The 15974-nt window shown below is 50.0% G+C and overlaps 1 protein-coding gene across 3 annotated transcripts in view; it reads right to left on the bottom strand.

Moving 5' to 3' along the window:
• The window catches only part of Pde9a (phosphodiesterase 9A), a 95083-nt gene that overhangs the window by 22474 nt on the left and 56635 nt on the right, over positions 1-15974 (bottom strand). For all 3 annotated transcript variants that reach the window (XM_028885059.2, XM_028885060.2, XM_037200254.1), the window contains 3 exons: positions 10495-10549; positions 9775-9845; positions 4430-4514 (listed from right to left, as the gene is read on the bottom strand). In XM_028885059.2, the coding sequence (XP_028740892.1) occupies positions 4430-4514; positions 9775-9845; positions 10495-10549 (211 nt within the window). The remainder of the gene's footprint in view (positions 1-4429; positions 4515-9774; positions 9846-10494; positions 10550-15974) is intronic.

Below are 15974 nucleotides of genomic sequence, written 5' to 3'. Positions count from 1 at the left end.
CGGCCCCAGGACCCTTAGCCTCAGCCCGGGACCCGCATGGCCCTAGCCCCGGAATGCAGGGACCCACCCCACTGGATTTGTCAAAGGAGTATCCGTCACGGAGGCTGTGAGATGTTTGGCTCTCAGCCTACAAACAGGGGACACCTTGAAAGCCAGGTGATAATGCAGCCAGCGTTCTAATAAATTAATTAGTTTATTAATTATAAATGTATTTATTGTTAATTTACAATTAATAAACTTATAACTTAGAAATAAATTATAAACTTATAATTTATTAGTTTATTATGTAAAAGATTTTTACAAAATCTTTTTAAATGGCACAAGTAAACTATTTTTTTTCCTTTGCTTTCTTTCCTTTTTGTTTTTTTTTTTTTGAAGATAGGATCTCACATAGCCCAGGCTGGCCTCAAACTTGCTATGTAACCAAGGATGACCTTGAAATTCTGAGCCCCCTGCATGCTAGGATTAAAGAGGTGCCTTTGCATCCCTCGTTTATGTGGCACTGGAGACGGAAGCCAGGGCTTCATGCGTATCAGGCAAGCGATCTACCAATTGAGCCTCATCCTACACACAGCGGACATTCTTGTTCTCAAAGATTCAGCTGGGTGTGGTGGAACACACCTGTGATGTCAGCGCCCAGGTGTTGGGGCTGAAAGCTGACTCTTGCGTTTGCAGCCAGCCTGGGCTATAGATGGAGATCCTGACTCAAAACAAAGAAAACCCGACAAACACAGGAGAAAACCAAAAAGAAACCCTCAAGTCCTCACTCATCCACTTTCTCCCTAAGCCCCACACCCTGGAAGCCACTCTGAGAACAGTTTGGGGTGTCCTTTCAGAAGGTTTGGAGGTCCAGAAAGACACGGCTAGACACCTGAGCTTTCCAATGGTACTTGGTGTTGGGTTAAGAAAAAGGGTGGGATTGTGGGAATGTATGGTTACAATTTAATCCTTTTCATAACATCACAAATGAAAAAGATCACAAGACAGTCTTTTTGAGTTTTTTTTTCCTTCTTAAAAAACGAGTTGAACATACCCGGGAGTCTTCTGTGAGCCTGGGATGTTTCCAAGCCCAGAATCATAAATCTATTCCTTTTGAAACACAGCCTTTGGTTGTCTCCCTCCCAGAAACTATCAGGTTGTTGTGATGGTCACTGTACCAAACATAGATTTAATGCATTCATAACAGAAGGAACCAATCAATAGTCCAGTGAAGCCACTCCACCCCGTCCTGTTCATACATCACCCTCTCCAATTTCAGATCAGCCTAGCTCTTGGCTGTGTAGGGTACATTGTTTCCATCAGCCTCATTTGTATAAATATTTGCATGGGCTGTTCTGTCTGTCTGTCTCTGTCTCTGTCTCTCTCTCTCTGTGTGTGTGTGTGTGTGTGTGTGTGTGTGTGTGTGTGTGTGTGTGTGTGTGTGTGTTCCCTCCTGCCCTGCCCCTCCTGCTGCCGCCCCCTCTCCCCAGCCTGGACCATATGGAAGCCCTCACCAGGCATGATGCTGACTGCTGGAATTTGGCCCCCTTCCTTGAGGGACAACCAGGTTGCCGGGTGCTTGCTGACCCGGCCTCGGCCAGCCACTTCTCACTCTGGGCCCCATTGCCACAGGAGCCAGCATCCTCCAGCTGGCCGAACAACTGGCATAGGGCCTCTTCTTTTTGTTCTGTTTGCAGCTTATTTTTGCCTCATTTCCTGGGCTTCCCATCCTCCCCTCCCCTGGGGCTCAGTTCATGATCAAGGCCGTTTGTTTGGGACAAAGGCAGAGATGACAGACCCCAAGTCTCAGTCACCATCGCGTGCTTCTGCATTACCCCACCCTGGCATTATTTCCTACTTATTCCCTCCTTGCATGGTGCTGTGCCAGAGACCACGGTAACCACATTCCGCAGTAGGACTGACTTCTGCCCTGAGTGTGACCTGGACATTGGAATTCTTTCCTTTCAGGTTAACAGAGGAACGGGGGGGGGGGGGTGTCTAAGGAGAAGACATTCTGCCCAGGGTGCTGGCAGGCTGTGTGTGTGCCCCCGATGCCCCCAGGTCGGTTCTGTGGATTCAGACCTATCAGGGTGTGTTCACAAGCAGACTCATGTCTAATGTCGGTCTGTTCTTCAGGCTCATGGGTGCAGAGCTAGCTGCCCCCTGCTGCCTAAGAAAGGCAAGAATGTGGCACTTGCACCCCTCAAGGGTACCTGTCTTCACGGGGGAGGGGCTTGGTTTCTGGGTGTGACAGCCTCATGGGGGAGGGCTTGATTTCTGGGTGTGCATCTGTACTTAACATGGACTCCTTCCATCAACAACACAGAAGGGCAGCACGCACACCACTCTCTCCATTCTGCATCCCGAACACTAAAGCCCTGGGTTCGGTAGAAAGCGGCTGCAGGTGCCTGAGCCAGTACCAGGCATGACTAGACCGCAGCCCAGTGCTCCGCATCTGTCTGCTCACATGGAGACGAAGCCCGAGCATTTCACCCACTTGTGGAGACTGAAGCATCCCACTGACGTCTCTCCCTCACAAGGACTGCCTCCAGCACTGTCGGCAGAGAACGCCACCTCTGCAAGCCCACTGGGGCGCTGGAGGGCTCTGGCTTACGTCTCTGTGAGCTCCCAGCTGTGGGGTACAGAGGTACGTGTGTCACTGAGCTAAGCGAAAGACCCACTACAGGCAGGCTGACAGCGCTGCTGATGAGGGCTGGCACAGAGGCCACTTGCCCCTACCTGGTCCCGGGAGCCATGCCTTTTAGGGTGATAACAGGCTGAGTGAGGCCTTATGTCAGAGGCTGTCCAGCCTCAGCTTTCTATCTGTCCCCATCTGACCCCGGGGTTCTTCTTAGAGGCCACACATAAGGGACTCTCTTGACCCCTGAAGAGCTACTTTCACAAGGACAGTGGGGGCAAACTGCTCCCTCAGTTTCCCAGAGCTGCAAAATTCTTTGCCCTGCCTTCACCCAAATCCAACGGAACTCGAGATCCCTAGCTCTACACCAGCTGGCCAGTCCATGTGACATTGAATGTGACATGGTCCCCATAGGACGCCATGATCTACCTCTCTTCCCTGTGCTGTGCCCTCCCTGAGACAACCAGGCTGGCCACCATGGTGGGACTTCATGGGAACCACCAGCTTTCCCTGTACCTCCTACCTGCAGGCAAGAGCTACACCCTGCCCTCGGCAGGAAGCCTGGCTTTGTTGAAGTCAGGCAGTGGTCTCCAGCAGAGGTTGGAATCTAAGACAACTGAGGTCATTTGTTCAGGGCTGGTCCTTGCTCAGGAGGTTGCCCTATAGCCGTGCACTCCGGCTTTAGTGGACAGTCCTGCTGACCAATCATCCAGGAGAATGTCTGCTTGGATTATTGGTCACTGGCCTCTGAGGGTATCACCTCTGACGGGCTGTGTGATCCAAGTTCATGATAATGGGAACACTCACTGTGCTACTCTGCCCAAGGGGGCTCCCTGTGAGAACTGGGAGACCTGGAGATGAAAAGTGGGTACTTGTTCCCTATAAACTTTTGTCTCCTTACTGGTATCTTTAAAAATAGCTAATAGCTGGGTATGGTAGCATATGATTTTAATCCCAGCATTCGGGAGCTCCAAGACAATCAGAGCTAAACAAATAAATAACAACAACAACAAAAACAAACCCAAAAGAAAATAACAAAAAACAGACATCAACTTCCTTCAAGTATCCCCACACAGCTCTGGAGGAGAGTTATCTCCCTCTCATGTGCGGACATTTTCCAGCTGCACCTGCCACACCTCCCCCCACTTTGTGTGTGTGTGTGTGTGTGTGTGTGTGTGTGTGTGTGTGTGTGTGTGTGTGTGTTTTGTTTTTTTGGTTTTTCAAGACAGGGTTTCTCTATGTAGTTTTGCGCCTTTCCTGGAACTCACTCTGTAGACCAGGCTGGCCTCGAACTCACAGAGCTCCGCCTGGCTCTGCCTCCTGAGTGCTGGGATTAAAGGCATGCGCCACCACTGCCCCACCACAAAACCCCTTTTTAAGAAAACACAGGGGGCTGGAAAGATGGCTTAGCAGTTATGAGCACCTACTGCTCTTGCAGAGGACCTGGGTTCTATTCCCAGCACCCACGTGGCAACTCACAACTGCCTGTAACTCTAGTTCCAGAGGATCTGACACCTTCTTTTGGTCACCATGGGCACCAGACATGCAAATGGTGCCCAGACACGCGCATGCAGGCAAACACCCATACACGTAAAATAAATCTTAAAAAACAAGACAAAACACTTAAAGAAAATGAATCGAGTAGCGTTGATACAACAGGCTTCCTCCAGCTTGTGTCAACCGTGTTGGAAGCAGAGCAGCCCAGTCACACTAGCTTTTCTGTCTGGGGAAACAAAGCCAAACCCCGTCCCACGGTTTCCACACGGAGCCCTCCCGAGGCCCGGCCGCTGCAGGCTCCGGGCACAGACTCACCTGCTGTTTCTGGCTGCCAGCTCCTCCCGCATCTTTTTAATGTCACTCTTGCATTTTTCAATCTCCACCACTTTAAGTCCTTCCACTGGCGACAAAGAGACACAGAGAGGGTCACTAGAAGCAATCGCAGCGATCTAGTGAGGCTGGTAAGTGAGGATCCCAGTCGCGGCAGAGGCTTCCACACCTTCCCATGCTGCTGATGTGTGCGGTGCCCTCACCTCCCCACCAGTCAAGAAACCAACAGGCAACATCAAGGAGGAGCGGGGGGAGACTCAGTCACAGTCTCCGGGGGCCCCAGCTAACTGGAGAGTGTGTCTGCCAACTAGCTACTAGCTTAAGACGTTCCCTTGGAAATGCTGCCGGAAGCTGGCTTCTTAAGGAAGAAAAGAAATGATGCCTATTACTTTACGACTACATGTCAGCTTTTGGCCAAAGGACAGGGCCCATAGTATTAGTATATTCCCTTTGTTACTGAGCTGGGCTTCAAATAGCTACTAAAACCACAGCACGACCCTTTCTAAAGGAAAAACAGCGATTCAGGGAGTTGGCGGGTTCCTAACAATGCCTCCCACCCAAGAAGAGGAGCTGAAGCTAGGGTGCACATGTGCAGGCAGCCTGGTATGACCCAGGCTCTTTCTGGGCTTTCCAGAACTTTCCAAGGTAGTAAGTAGTCAACCTGGGATAGGGCTCCGTAGGGACACTGCCTCTTCTGCACAAAGGAACACAGTCAGCTCTGGTCCCGCCCGGTGGCTTGCTTCTGGGCCAGAGAAACGTCTGCCCCTCCCATACAAGGCTGGTAGGAGGCTGGGCAGACCAAAATGAAGGCCTCAGGTGTCAGTGGCTGGGTTCAGGGTGGTGGGAGCCTGGGGGCAAGTCCAGGCAGCAGCCGTGGGGGTGGCGAGGCACGAAGAGGCCAGGCATGTTTGTTCACACACTGTTACCTCTCCTTTGGAGTGAGGTTCTTCACACTTTTTTGTAACACTGGTAACCCAAAGAAGTTGTTGAAAGCCATGGGGCATTCTTCTGAGGACAGGTGCCAGGCACCCCTGGGGTTCCCTAGCGATGAGTTCAATGTGGCCGCTGCGGCCTTTTTGTAGACCTCCTGGTTGCATTCTGCAGGCTGAAGGCGTGCTTCTAGAACATGGACGGAACACGTGGTAAATCAACAACCACAGAAAGGTGCAGCTCAATCAACTGATACACGGAAGGCAGAACATGGTGGGAAGCAAACAGATCCAAGGAGAGATGCTCCATAGTTCCACTTGCCATGTGGGTTTGAGACAAAGCTGTCCTGTGTAATAGACTAGATCAAAGTGCCATCCTCTTGTTTTGGTGTGTACATAGTTGGGATTTTAGGTGTGACCTACACTGGATACTCTACAGTTTATTGCAGGTCCCATTCCAATGCCTCCATCAGCACATCATGGAGAAGGAAGCCTATCCCCGGGGGTGAGGCTCCTTACTAAGGGGCCTTCACAGACAATGGCCGGAGGCTGCTGGACTCATGGCCTGACCCAGGTTTCATCCATTAGGGCCCCCTTGTCCTCTCTCAAGCTTGACATACAGGTAGGCACAAACACCCCGAGCTAAAGTAGAGGTCCCCCTGAACCATTTAACCATGCAGGGCCCTGGAGACACAATCAACATGGACCTTCTGACATGCTGGCATGCAGAGTTAACTTGCTTTGAAACCTTGGGAAGTGCATGTGGACTTCAGCAGGGATTTCTAAAAACATTATGTGTATGCATGTTTTGCCTGCACGGGTGTCTATGCACCACCTAAGTGCAGTGCCTGAGCAGGCCAGAAGAGGACGCTGGATCCCCCTGGAACTGGAGTTAAAGATAGTTATGAGCTGCCATATGGGTGGGTGCTGAAAATTGAACCCAGGTCCTCTGGAATTATAGCTAGTGTTCTTATCCACTGAGCCATCTCTCCAGCTCCGACTTCAGAAGGGGTTTCTGTGGGCTTCTGTACCTCGTTGTCTCCCACTGAAAAGATTGAAGAATGACTTCCTAAGAGAAGGTGGCCCCGTGGAAAAGGGCCAGAGCAGCAGCGAAGGCAGTTTTCACCTCCTTCCACATTAAGAACCCACAGAATCTGGGGGCGTGGAGGGGGGGCATGCTCTCTTCTGGCTGCAAAACTAAGGCTCCCCACTCAAAGGTAGGGAGCAGAGAGCTCCTTTTCAATGCTTTTTTCCTGGGGCTGCTCTGAAGGTTTGCCTCGGGCACACTTCCTGAGTGACAGGTTCGGTTCCGTTCAGTATGGAAATTCTGGATTGTTTGCATGCCTTGTATCCAACTCTGCCCCTGGGGGTCAGCTCTGGCTGTGGCCCACACTGGTGTTTAGGTCTTGGTTCAGGTCCAGGGCATGGGTACAAAGGGTGGACGGAGCAGGGCCGCCCTGTACCACCCCCTAACCCCCAGCACACCAGGAAGGAAGTGGATAGCTCCGGTGAGGACAGGAGGTGAGGGCCCCCGCTGTTCCATGGTTATGAAATCACCTTTGACCCGCCAGTAATCCCAGACTCCTTAAAGGGTAAACATTGACACAGAAAGGGAGAAAAGCACTGGAAGTCACGGAGCAGAAACGTGTATTTGGTTTCAGGTCGAAGAGCAAGCAGGAAATTCCACTCACGACAAGGTCAGCACAGAGTGGGGTTTACAGGTGGCCACACTAGCTGGAGGTTCCTTACCCTGGGACACAGATAACAGCTAATGACAGCCAGATGAAGCTGCATGTGCACACACGCCCACGAGTGTGTCTGCCCATGTTTTTATGCACATGTTTGTGCAGGGTTGTGTGTCCATATGGAGCAGGGACTGGAGCTGTGTTCCTGGCAACCTTCTCAGCCAGGCACACAGGGTCAGGACCATCTGGGCTGGACAATTCCCCGGTGTCCTGTTCAGGACGGAGGTCACCCTGTCTCCCCTGTTTGCATCTTCAGAATGAGGCACTAAGTAGCTGTATCTGAGTTTCTCTGAAACTCCAAGTCCCTGGGGATCAGCATGGGTGACATTTCTGGCTTCTGGAGACTAGGAAGTGGTCGACTAGGAGGGCCAGGAACGGATGAGCCCAGAGCCAGCTGGGTTTGAATGGCAGAGAGCCTGGGCATACAAGGCCACTCCTGGAGGTACAAGAAGACTCGGGGAGGCCAGGAAGTGAGACCTACAGTTAGGGACCTGGGACAAAAGAAGCATCAGAAGAGGAGGATGGCACTAGATGAGTGGAGGATGGGGAGGCACCTGCTGTGTGTGGCAGTCATAAGCCAAATGGTGACTGTGGCTTTATGTATCTGTTGGTGTGGATGGTGCCCTGGCAGCAAACTCCTTCCATATGTCTCGAGAGTCCAATACTCTGCACATCTTGGCAGGAGACTAAGCTAGTCTCCCATGACAATGGCGGGAACAATGAATGCTCACGGTAGTAGCCTGAAGTGTGTCTTGCGGAGGAGCACATGTCCGCATCCTAAACCCTGGATCCTGTGAAGGCTGCTTGATTTAGACGAAAGATCCCTGGCAGACGTTAGAGTACTCGAGATGGGACTATCCTTGATTCAAATAGAGGTGTCTTTACAAGAAATGGACAGGGTACTCTGAGATATGGCAGTCGGAAGGAGGGGACCACACGAAGACAGAGGCAGGCTGCAGCCATGGAGCAGTCCCAGCCAGGGAGCGGGAAGGGTGGCTGGTAACTACTAGAGTCAGCCTAGAACTGACTCGTCCTCAGAACCCAGGGGAGCCAGCCCTGCTCACACTTTCTAGGCCAGGGCGTCCAGCTTCCAGAAGGCACTGCCGTGGAGCTTTGATGAGGTGGCCACGGGAATACGCACTCTCCTACTCCTTCAGGGAGGCTTTGGACCAGCTCCACACAGGCTTTGAACCTGGTGCCAGCGGCGGCAATGGCAGTGGGAGAGTGGGGATCCAAATGAGAGAGACGCCAGCGGGGTGACAGAGAGACCAGTAGTTCCAAGGGATGGTGACGGTGGGGGGCAGTGTCATGAGGCGTCACACCCTCCAGGGGAGTGGTGGGCTCCCCAAGGCCTCCAGAAAAAAAAATAACCCTCTTCTGTTTAGAGCAGCCACAGTGGCAAGAAGAAGCTCCAGGGAGCTGCCCCACCCCCACCTCACAGGAGGAAGACACCTCCCTCAGGGAAGGTGGCAAGGACTCCAGACCTGGTTTGTTTTGTTGTCTCATTTGCTGAATGAACTGGGGTGGTCACTAACTGCTCTGTGGCTCCTCATCATCCGAGGCAAGACAAGATCATCCTGAGGACTGAAAGACCAGTTGACTTGGGAAAAGCCACCGCACTTTGAGAAGGGCACACGAGACGATGGGAACATGTTTCGGCTTATTCCAGGGAGCCAGGTCTTGCGTGATAAATTTTTTTTTCTTGAAAAATGAGAAGCAATTAAAAAAAAAAAAAAAAAGAAAAAAAAAAAAAGACATCCACTCAATCTTCCGAGCAGAATCTGCCACGCATTCTTCTTTGTGGATGCTTGTCTCTTAATGGCTTCCTGTTTGGATTTTGTTTGCCCAGCCCAAGTTAATAAATGAGGTGCCCATGTATTGCCAGGCTGAGCCTGACAGTGACGGAGAACTTGGCTGTGGAGCTGAGAGGGTGGAATGTGGGATCTGCAGGCCTGTGGAATGTAAGCATCGATCCTTTCATGGATTCCCTCCTTCACTGCAGATAAGATGACTCGAGGCTGTTTCCCTCCCCAAATCTGGCTTTTTGGAAACCGAATGGAGACTGGACCCGACTCTCACATACAGGCTGGGTTTCTGCTTTCCTTTAGCAGTGGCTAAAACCTGAGATCCAGACGTCATCTATGTCACAGATTCCAAACTCTGCAGAAGCAAGCTGCACAGAGGCGTGAAGAGAGGATTGCCCCTCATGCAGAGGCACGGAGCTGGAGCCCTGGCAGAGGCACGGAGCTGGAGCCCTGGCAGAGGCACGGAGCTGGAGCCCTGGCAGAGGCACGGAGCTGGAGCCCTGGCAGAGGCACGGAGCTGGAGCCCTGGCAGAGGTACGGAGCTGGAGCCCTGGCAGAGGCACGGAGCTGGAGCCCTGGCAGAGGTTCTGCTGGGCCAGACGGAGGCCATTTGGGTTTTTCCTTTGCGTTCCGTGCACAGACACAGCTTTGTACAAGCTGCACTTCTTGGAAACGTGTGCTTAGATCTGTCCTTGTCCGGTCTTTGTCAAAATCAAAGCGGCACACAGAGAAAGGACGCGTCTGCCCTCGGCACTAACCTGCTCGCTGTTCTAAGCGGCTAATTCTGATGAAGGTTAAAAGGCCTAAGTGGAAAAAAGGAAGAAAAAAAAAAAAAAAACAACTCCACTCACGTTCCACCCGTTTCTCCAGCACGGCCAGGTGATTTGCAACTTCTGCTTTCAACTCGTTGATCTTAAACGCCCTGGGGGGAAAACGTGGGGAGAAAAGATAAAAAAACATGACCCAGACCAGCAAACATGGATGGGTCCCTGCCTGAGGTGAGGTCTCTAAGGGGGCGGGAGAGGGGACCAAGACAGCAGGAGGTGCTTATAAAGAAGAATACTGTCCCTGAGTATTCTTGATTCTGGTATCTTTACGACTCTGTACTGGGTTCTCTGTACAGACTGAAGGTGGGTTGACCCAAGCATGCACCCTGCCCTGCCCAGCACAGACAGGTATGGGGTACTGCCATGCTTCCTGGTGGTTCAAAAGTGGCCTAAGATACCATACAGAAATCACTTTGAGAAACTGACATTCTGACATGGAATTAGTAGGGTGTTGGTGAATGAAAAGGAAGCCCCCACCCACCCACACAGCATCTCAGTGGGAAACACTCGTTTGTAAAAGGGTGTTGTGCAGGTGACCCCAAGTCTTGGAAGAACGGAGTTGGGGGGTGGATTCATCACCCCCAAAACTCATCACCGACAAGAGTCACTGGGCATGGTTTTGGGGAGAAGATGAAGGTTGGCTAGACTGTGCCCGGCGAGGCTAGCTACAGAAGTTAGAGGGCTGGCTATGGCCAGGCCCAGCTCCCACCAGCCTGGAAAGTGTGTACACCGAGGATACGGTACCTGGAGAACTGCTCTGCCACCTGGGCCAGCACACCCTGGATGAGTTCTTCTCTTTCTACAAACCAAAGAAGAGAGAGCGATGCAGTACAGGCTGGGAGGGAGGACGCGGAGGCAGGCAGGTCACACCATCCCTGTGCGAGCTGCGGGTGCCGCCGTGAAGGATGCTTGCTTGGCCTCTCAGTCACGGCGAGCAGGCCCTCCCTGGAGTTTCTCCTCTTCTCTGCTGCCTGCTCTTACTGGTCCCTTGTCAGTGGCCCAGGGGCTCTAAATATGGAATGCTTTCTCTTAGTGCTCATTTTATGGGGACAATCACTATGACACAGTGGGGTCAATGCACTGCTGGAGTGAACACAAAGTGTTCTCAGGATGGGCCCTGCAGAGAGGAAGCAGGCTGGGTGGAGCAGACCTGGTCTCCTGCTGCCTGCCCTGTAAAACTGGGTTGGGTGTCTGGTTTTACAAGGTCCAGGTCCCAAGCTGATCATAACTTGCCTCCTTCCTATTTCCTGACCAGCCCAATGCTGAGTCTCATGGGAAGATGGCCATGCCACTGTCCTCTGTGCTCTTGGGAAGGGGAGACCTTCTCGGTCGCACTTAATCATTCATTCATGACCCCAAACTCAGAGACCCTACAAAGGAATTCATAGACTCTTCTACACTGGCCTGGTGCTTAACTCACCCCAGCAACTAAAACAAAGCAAACCAAACCAAGAGAGCCAAGAACATACTTCAGTGATTTAGTCCGGCGATGGAACTCAAAAGCTAAACATGTCCCTATGTTTCCATCCTGTGCCCGCTTTCTGGTCAATGATCAGGAACACACACAAAAGATGTGCACCACAGCATCATTTAACAGGGTGAGAATCAGCACAGCCTGTCCATATGTGGTGCTTAGCATTCCCATGGAGGTCTGAGGACAGTATTCAGGAGTCAGGCCTTTCATTCCATTGTGTGGATTTGGGGGACCAAACTCAGGTCACCAGGCTTGGCAGCAAGTACCCTTAACTGCTGAGCCATCTTGTGGGCCTCAGGATTTGTTAAATTAAATATGACGAATCTGTATTGTAGACTCACATTCTACTATTGATAATAATTTCAGCTCAGCACACCTTTAAATTCCAGCATGTGGGAGGGTAGGGCGGGAGTTAGAGGACCAGGTGGGCGAGAAGAACAAGTTCAAAGTCAGAGTTAAGAATCATTTAAAAATGTTCATGTCTGGGAGGCAGAGGCAGGAGGATGACCAGCAAATACATGATAAGCCAACCAGAGTTACGTAGCAAGATCCTAACTTTAAAACCAAAACCAAAACAAAACAAAAACCAAGCAGAAAAGTTAACATCTGTTGTTAGCTGTAAAAAGTGATTTTTGAGAGGCTGAAGAAATCTTTCGGAGGTTAAGAACACTGGCTGCTCCTGCAGAGGACCAGGGTTTGACTCCCAGCACCCACATGGAACCTCACAGCCAACCCTCTATGACTGCAGCCCCAGGGTACCCAATGCCCCTTCTGACCTCTATGGGTATCAGGTGTGCACACGGCACACAGCCATATGTTCAAGTCGAACATGAGTACTCATAAAAGAAATAAATCTAAAAGGCTTTTTCTAAAGGGTGTTTCAAAAAGTAACTTAGAATGATCCCATTTTTCAAACATGTTGGGAGGAAATATTTGGGAACACCAACAGCAGTTATCTTTTGCTTCTAAGATTACATTTTCCTGTTTTTGCTTCCTCAGAAAAATCTTCATTTTCTACCATGAACATATATTTTTTAAAGATTTATTTATTATGTATACAGTGTTCTGTCTGCCTGTATGTGAGGGTACCAGGTCTCACTATGGATGGTTATAAGCCACCATGTGGTTGCTGGGAATTGAACTCAGGACCTAAGGGAGAGCAGCCGGTGCTCTTAACCAGTGAGCCATTGTTCCAGCCCCTCACTCCACCCCATGAACATATTTTAATTTTGTAATGAGAAAAAAAAAGTTGTCCCCCCCCCCCATATCTTGGTCACTTGTACTCAGCCCAAGAAACAGAGCATTGCTGGTATCCCAGAAGTCTCCTTGGCCTCCCTTCACCCCTTTCCCTCCACAGGCCACCTGAGCTCTAAGCAGATGCCAGCTCACAGGCTTCCAGCTTCACAGGAATGCAGGTGTGCTGGGTGTGCCCTCCAGTGTCTACTCCTGCCAGTCTACAGATAAGAGTGGGTCACAGCGGTGCCTGTACCACGGACCTGTGATGCCAGGACACACCGTTACCAGGCTAATGCCACTAAAAACTTCAGAAGAAGCAATGTGGTTCATCACTGGTGTTGAGTACCATTTCAAGCAGCGTGTGGCTAGCTGGCACCGTACTGGCACAGGCAGATGGCACACAGGTCACTTAAGGAAGTTCTGCAGTTGGGACTGGGCGGTGCAGCCCACTGTGGGAGCCCCGGAAGACGTGTTCAAGTTCGGACACAGCATTCCATCTCTCTGCTTCTTCAACAACGGGCTGCTTTAACAGTCCTTCCTATGGATGTTCAACGCGGCAGGGACAGTAGCCTGGTCCAGTCCACTTCAGGCGTCTCTGCTCCTTCTTCTCTATCTTTCGGTGGGATTTTGCTACTTAGCTTAGGCTGGCCTCTAACTTGGGTTATCTTTATGCTTCAAGCTTCCCACATGCCTACCCCCTTCCTTCCTTTTTTCCCTTTCCTTTCCTCCCTCTTTCCTAAAATATACTTGCTAGTGTTTATTCACTGTACACAATGAAAAGAAAAAAAACAATAGAAAAGAATGAATTTGAATCAATCTCTTAAATCCTTCATGCTTTACTACCTGTAGGAAACCCTTCTGGTGTCATGTGACTCACTGTAAGGTCCCTGGGAGTGTGGCTGTTCACACAGGCAAGTTCAGTCACCCCAACCCAGCTTCCGGTTGTCTGCTTCCCATCCACTCAGGTGTCAGTCCAGATGTCTGCCTTAACCCACTTCCTCCTGGTGACCACCTCCCTACGGACAGCTCGACCCAGCCTACCTGACTCACGCTCCCGTCCCCACACCCTGCACACTGTGCCGACCTGTGCCACAGTAACCATTTCACCATCGCCGTGACCTTACAGAACTCGTGTCTGCTAGCCTTAACTCACCAGTTAAAACTGCCCCCCGTCCCCGGAACCTCACGGGGTAATTCTCGGGACACAATAAAGGCATTAACCTGCAGGTCATCTTCTGTCTTTGTCCTTGTGTTCCTGGCCTCTCCGTGTGGCCTGCAGGCCACCTGTCTATCCCCAGACCTATAAGTAATGACATCTTTATTTCAAGCTTGTGTCTCCTAATCACTCAAAGGGTGCACTCTACCTAAGACCCTGAATGATAACACTTTCCGGTAAGTGGGTGGAGCTAACCCGTGGCTGCCTGGCTTCACGTCCTGGAAGAGGAAAAGTCACTTTTCATGGTACATCTTAGAAGACCAATTCAATGTGTCAGTCACAGACGAGTCACAGTTGAGTGGCTTGTGGGTCTAAGGACCGAGGCCTGCACCTCCCTGGGAAGAGATATGGCCCCCACTGGGGGGGCCTCAGGGAGCTTTCAGCTTGGGGCAGAAAGTGTGGTCTTAGATTACTTATTGTGAAACCTTTAGAAAATGTAACAGTTTGGATTAACTCAAGTTGCTGATCTCTAAGTATTCATATCAATTCAGAAGTCATCAAACAATCAGTATTGCGTGTATGTATATGTGAGTGCACATGTGTGAGCGTGAGTATATGTGTGTGTATGAGTGTGTGAGTATATGTGTATGTATGTATGTGTGTTGAGTGTGTGAGAGCGTGTATATGAGTGTATGTGTGTGAATGCATGTATGTGTGTACAAGTGTATGTGTGAGTGTGTGCATATGTGTGTGAGAGAATGTGTGTGAATGAATGCATGTGTGTATGAGTGTGTGTGTGTTTGTGTGGATACATGTGTGAGTGTATGTGTGTGTGAGAATGTGTGTGAGTGTGTGTGTGTATGAGTGTGTGTGTATATGTGTGTTAGTGTGTGTGCGCATCCACATGAATGCCACACTACACCTGTGTAGATTAGAGGACAACTGGTAGGAGTTAGTTCTTGCCTTCTATGACGTGGGTCCTGGGATTCAAACTCAGGTGGCTGGCTGGCAACAAGTACTCTTACCTGCTGAGCCATCTCCCTGACCCACTCTTCACATTTCTAATCAATTCCCGAGCAAAAGAGGAAGTTTCAAGAAAAACAAATAAATAAAAAGATGTTGAATTTCATGAAAATGGAAACACCACACTTCAAAGTTCTGCTGTGGGACACGGGCACAGTAAGGCCGAGAAAGGAATGGAACCCTGCACACTGTGAGAGGGAAAACCCAGGACCCCACTGTGAGAACTCACAAAAAAGCAAAGCCACAGCCGAAGGAAGGGAGGGACAGGCAAGAGCGGGAAACAAAAGCAAAGAGAGGAGAAAGCAGTGGGGTAGAAAGCAAACCACACAGAAAAATTCATAAAAGACCGAGCTCTTCAAAAAGGCCAACAAACCGACAGACTTCCAGCAAGATTGACAAGTAAGTAAAGAAGTCAGTAAATAAATGAAGACAGGTTACCAGCGACAGAGGCTACTGCCACCAGGGACGAAAGAGCTATCACCCAGCCCCTACAGACACCAGGGATGAGAGCCATCACCCAGCCCCTACAGACATGGGGCCCACGAGGCGCCTGAATGACTCCCACCTACAGATCTGACAACTTTGAGAAAGTAGACCAATTCCCACAAAAACGAAACCACAACTCATCCTGGATGAAGTCATTTGGACAGCTTATAACTATAAAGTAAAGTAGGTTTAAAATTTAACCTCACCCCCAAGAAATCTCCAGTCCAGCATGGTTTCCCTGCAGAATTCAATCAAGTAGTTTTAAAATTCACACAGTTCTAAATATCTCTTCCTGAAAACAGAAGAGGAAGGAACACTTCTCTGTCATTTTATAAAGAGTCTGATACCAAATCCACAAAGACAACAGCAACAGAGACCACCATAGCCTATGCCCTTCATGAATACAGACACAAACTCAGTAAGAAAAAAAATTAAAAATACACCCAGCAATATAGAAAAGAGAACAATATATTATGGTCAAATCAGATTTCTCCAGGGATGTAAGTTTGGTCCAATGTTTAAAAACCAATCAATAAATGTAATCTACATACACTGGAAGCATATAGAAGAAAAATCCCATGATCCTGTCAATGAAGTCACAGAAACAATCTGACAAAAATCAACACACATTGAAGATGAAATTCTCATAAAAACAGAAACAGGGAGGAACAGCTTTAAGTTGATTTCTTTAAAAAAGCATTAACAGGGGCTGGAGAGATGGCTCAGCAGTTAAGAGCACTGGCTGTTCTTCCAAAAGATGTGGGTTTGATTCCCATATGGTGGCTCACAGCCATCTGTAACTTTAGTTAATGCCCTCTTCTGGCCTTGGTGGGTACTGCATACATATGG

This window comes from Peromyscus leucopus, chromosome 16_21 (genome assembly GCF_004664715.2).
Source record: "Peromyscus leucopus breed LL Stock chromosome 16_21, UCI_PerLeu_2.1, whole genome shotgun sequence".
Taxonomy (NCBI): Eukaryota; Metazoa; Chordata; class Mammalia; order Rodentia; family Cricetidae; genus Peromyscus; species Peromyscus leucopus.
The sequence above is the reverse complement of the archived record's forward strand: the minus strand, read 5'-3'. Positions and strand labels throughout refer to the sequence as shown.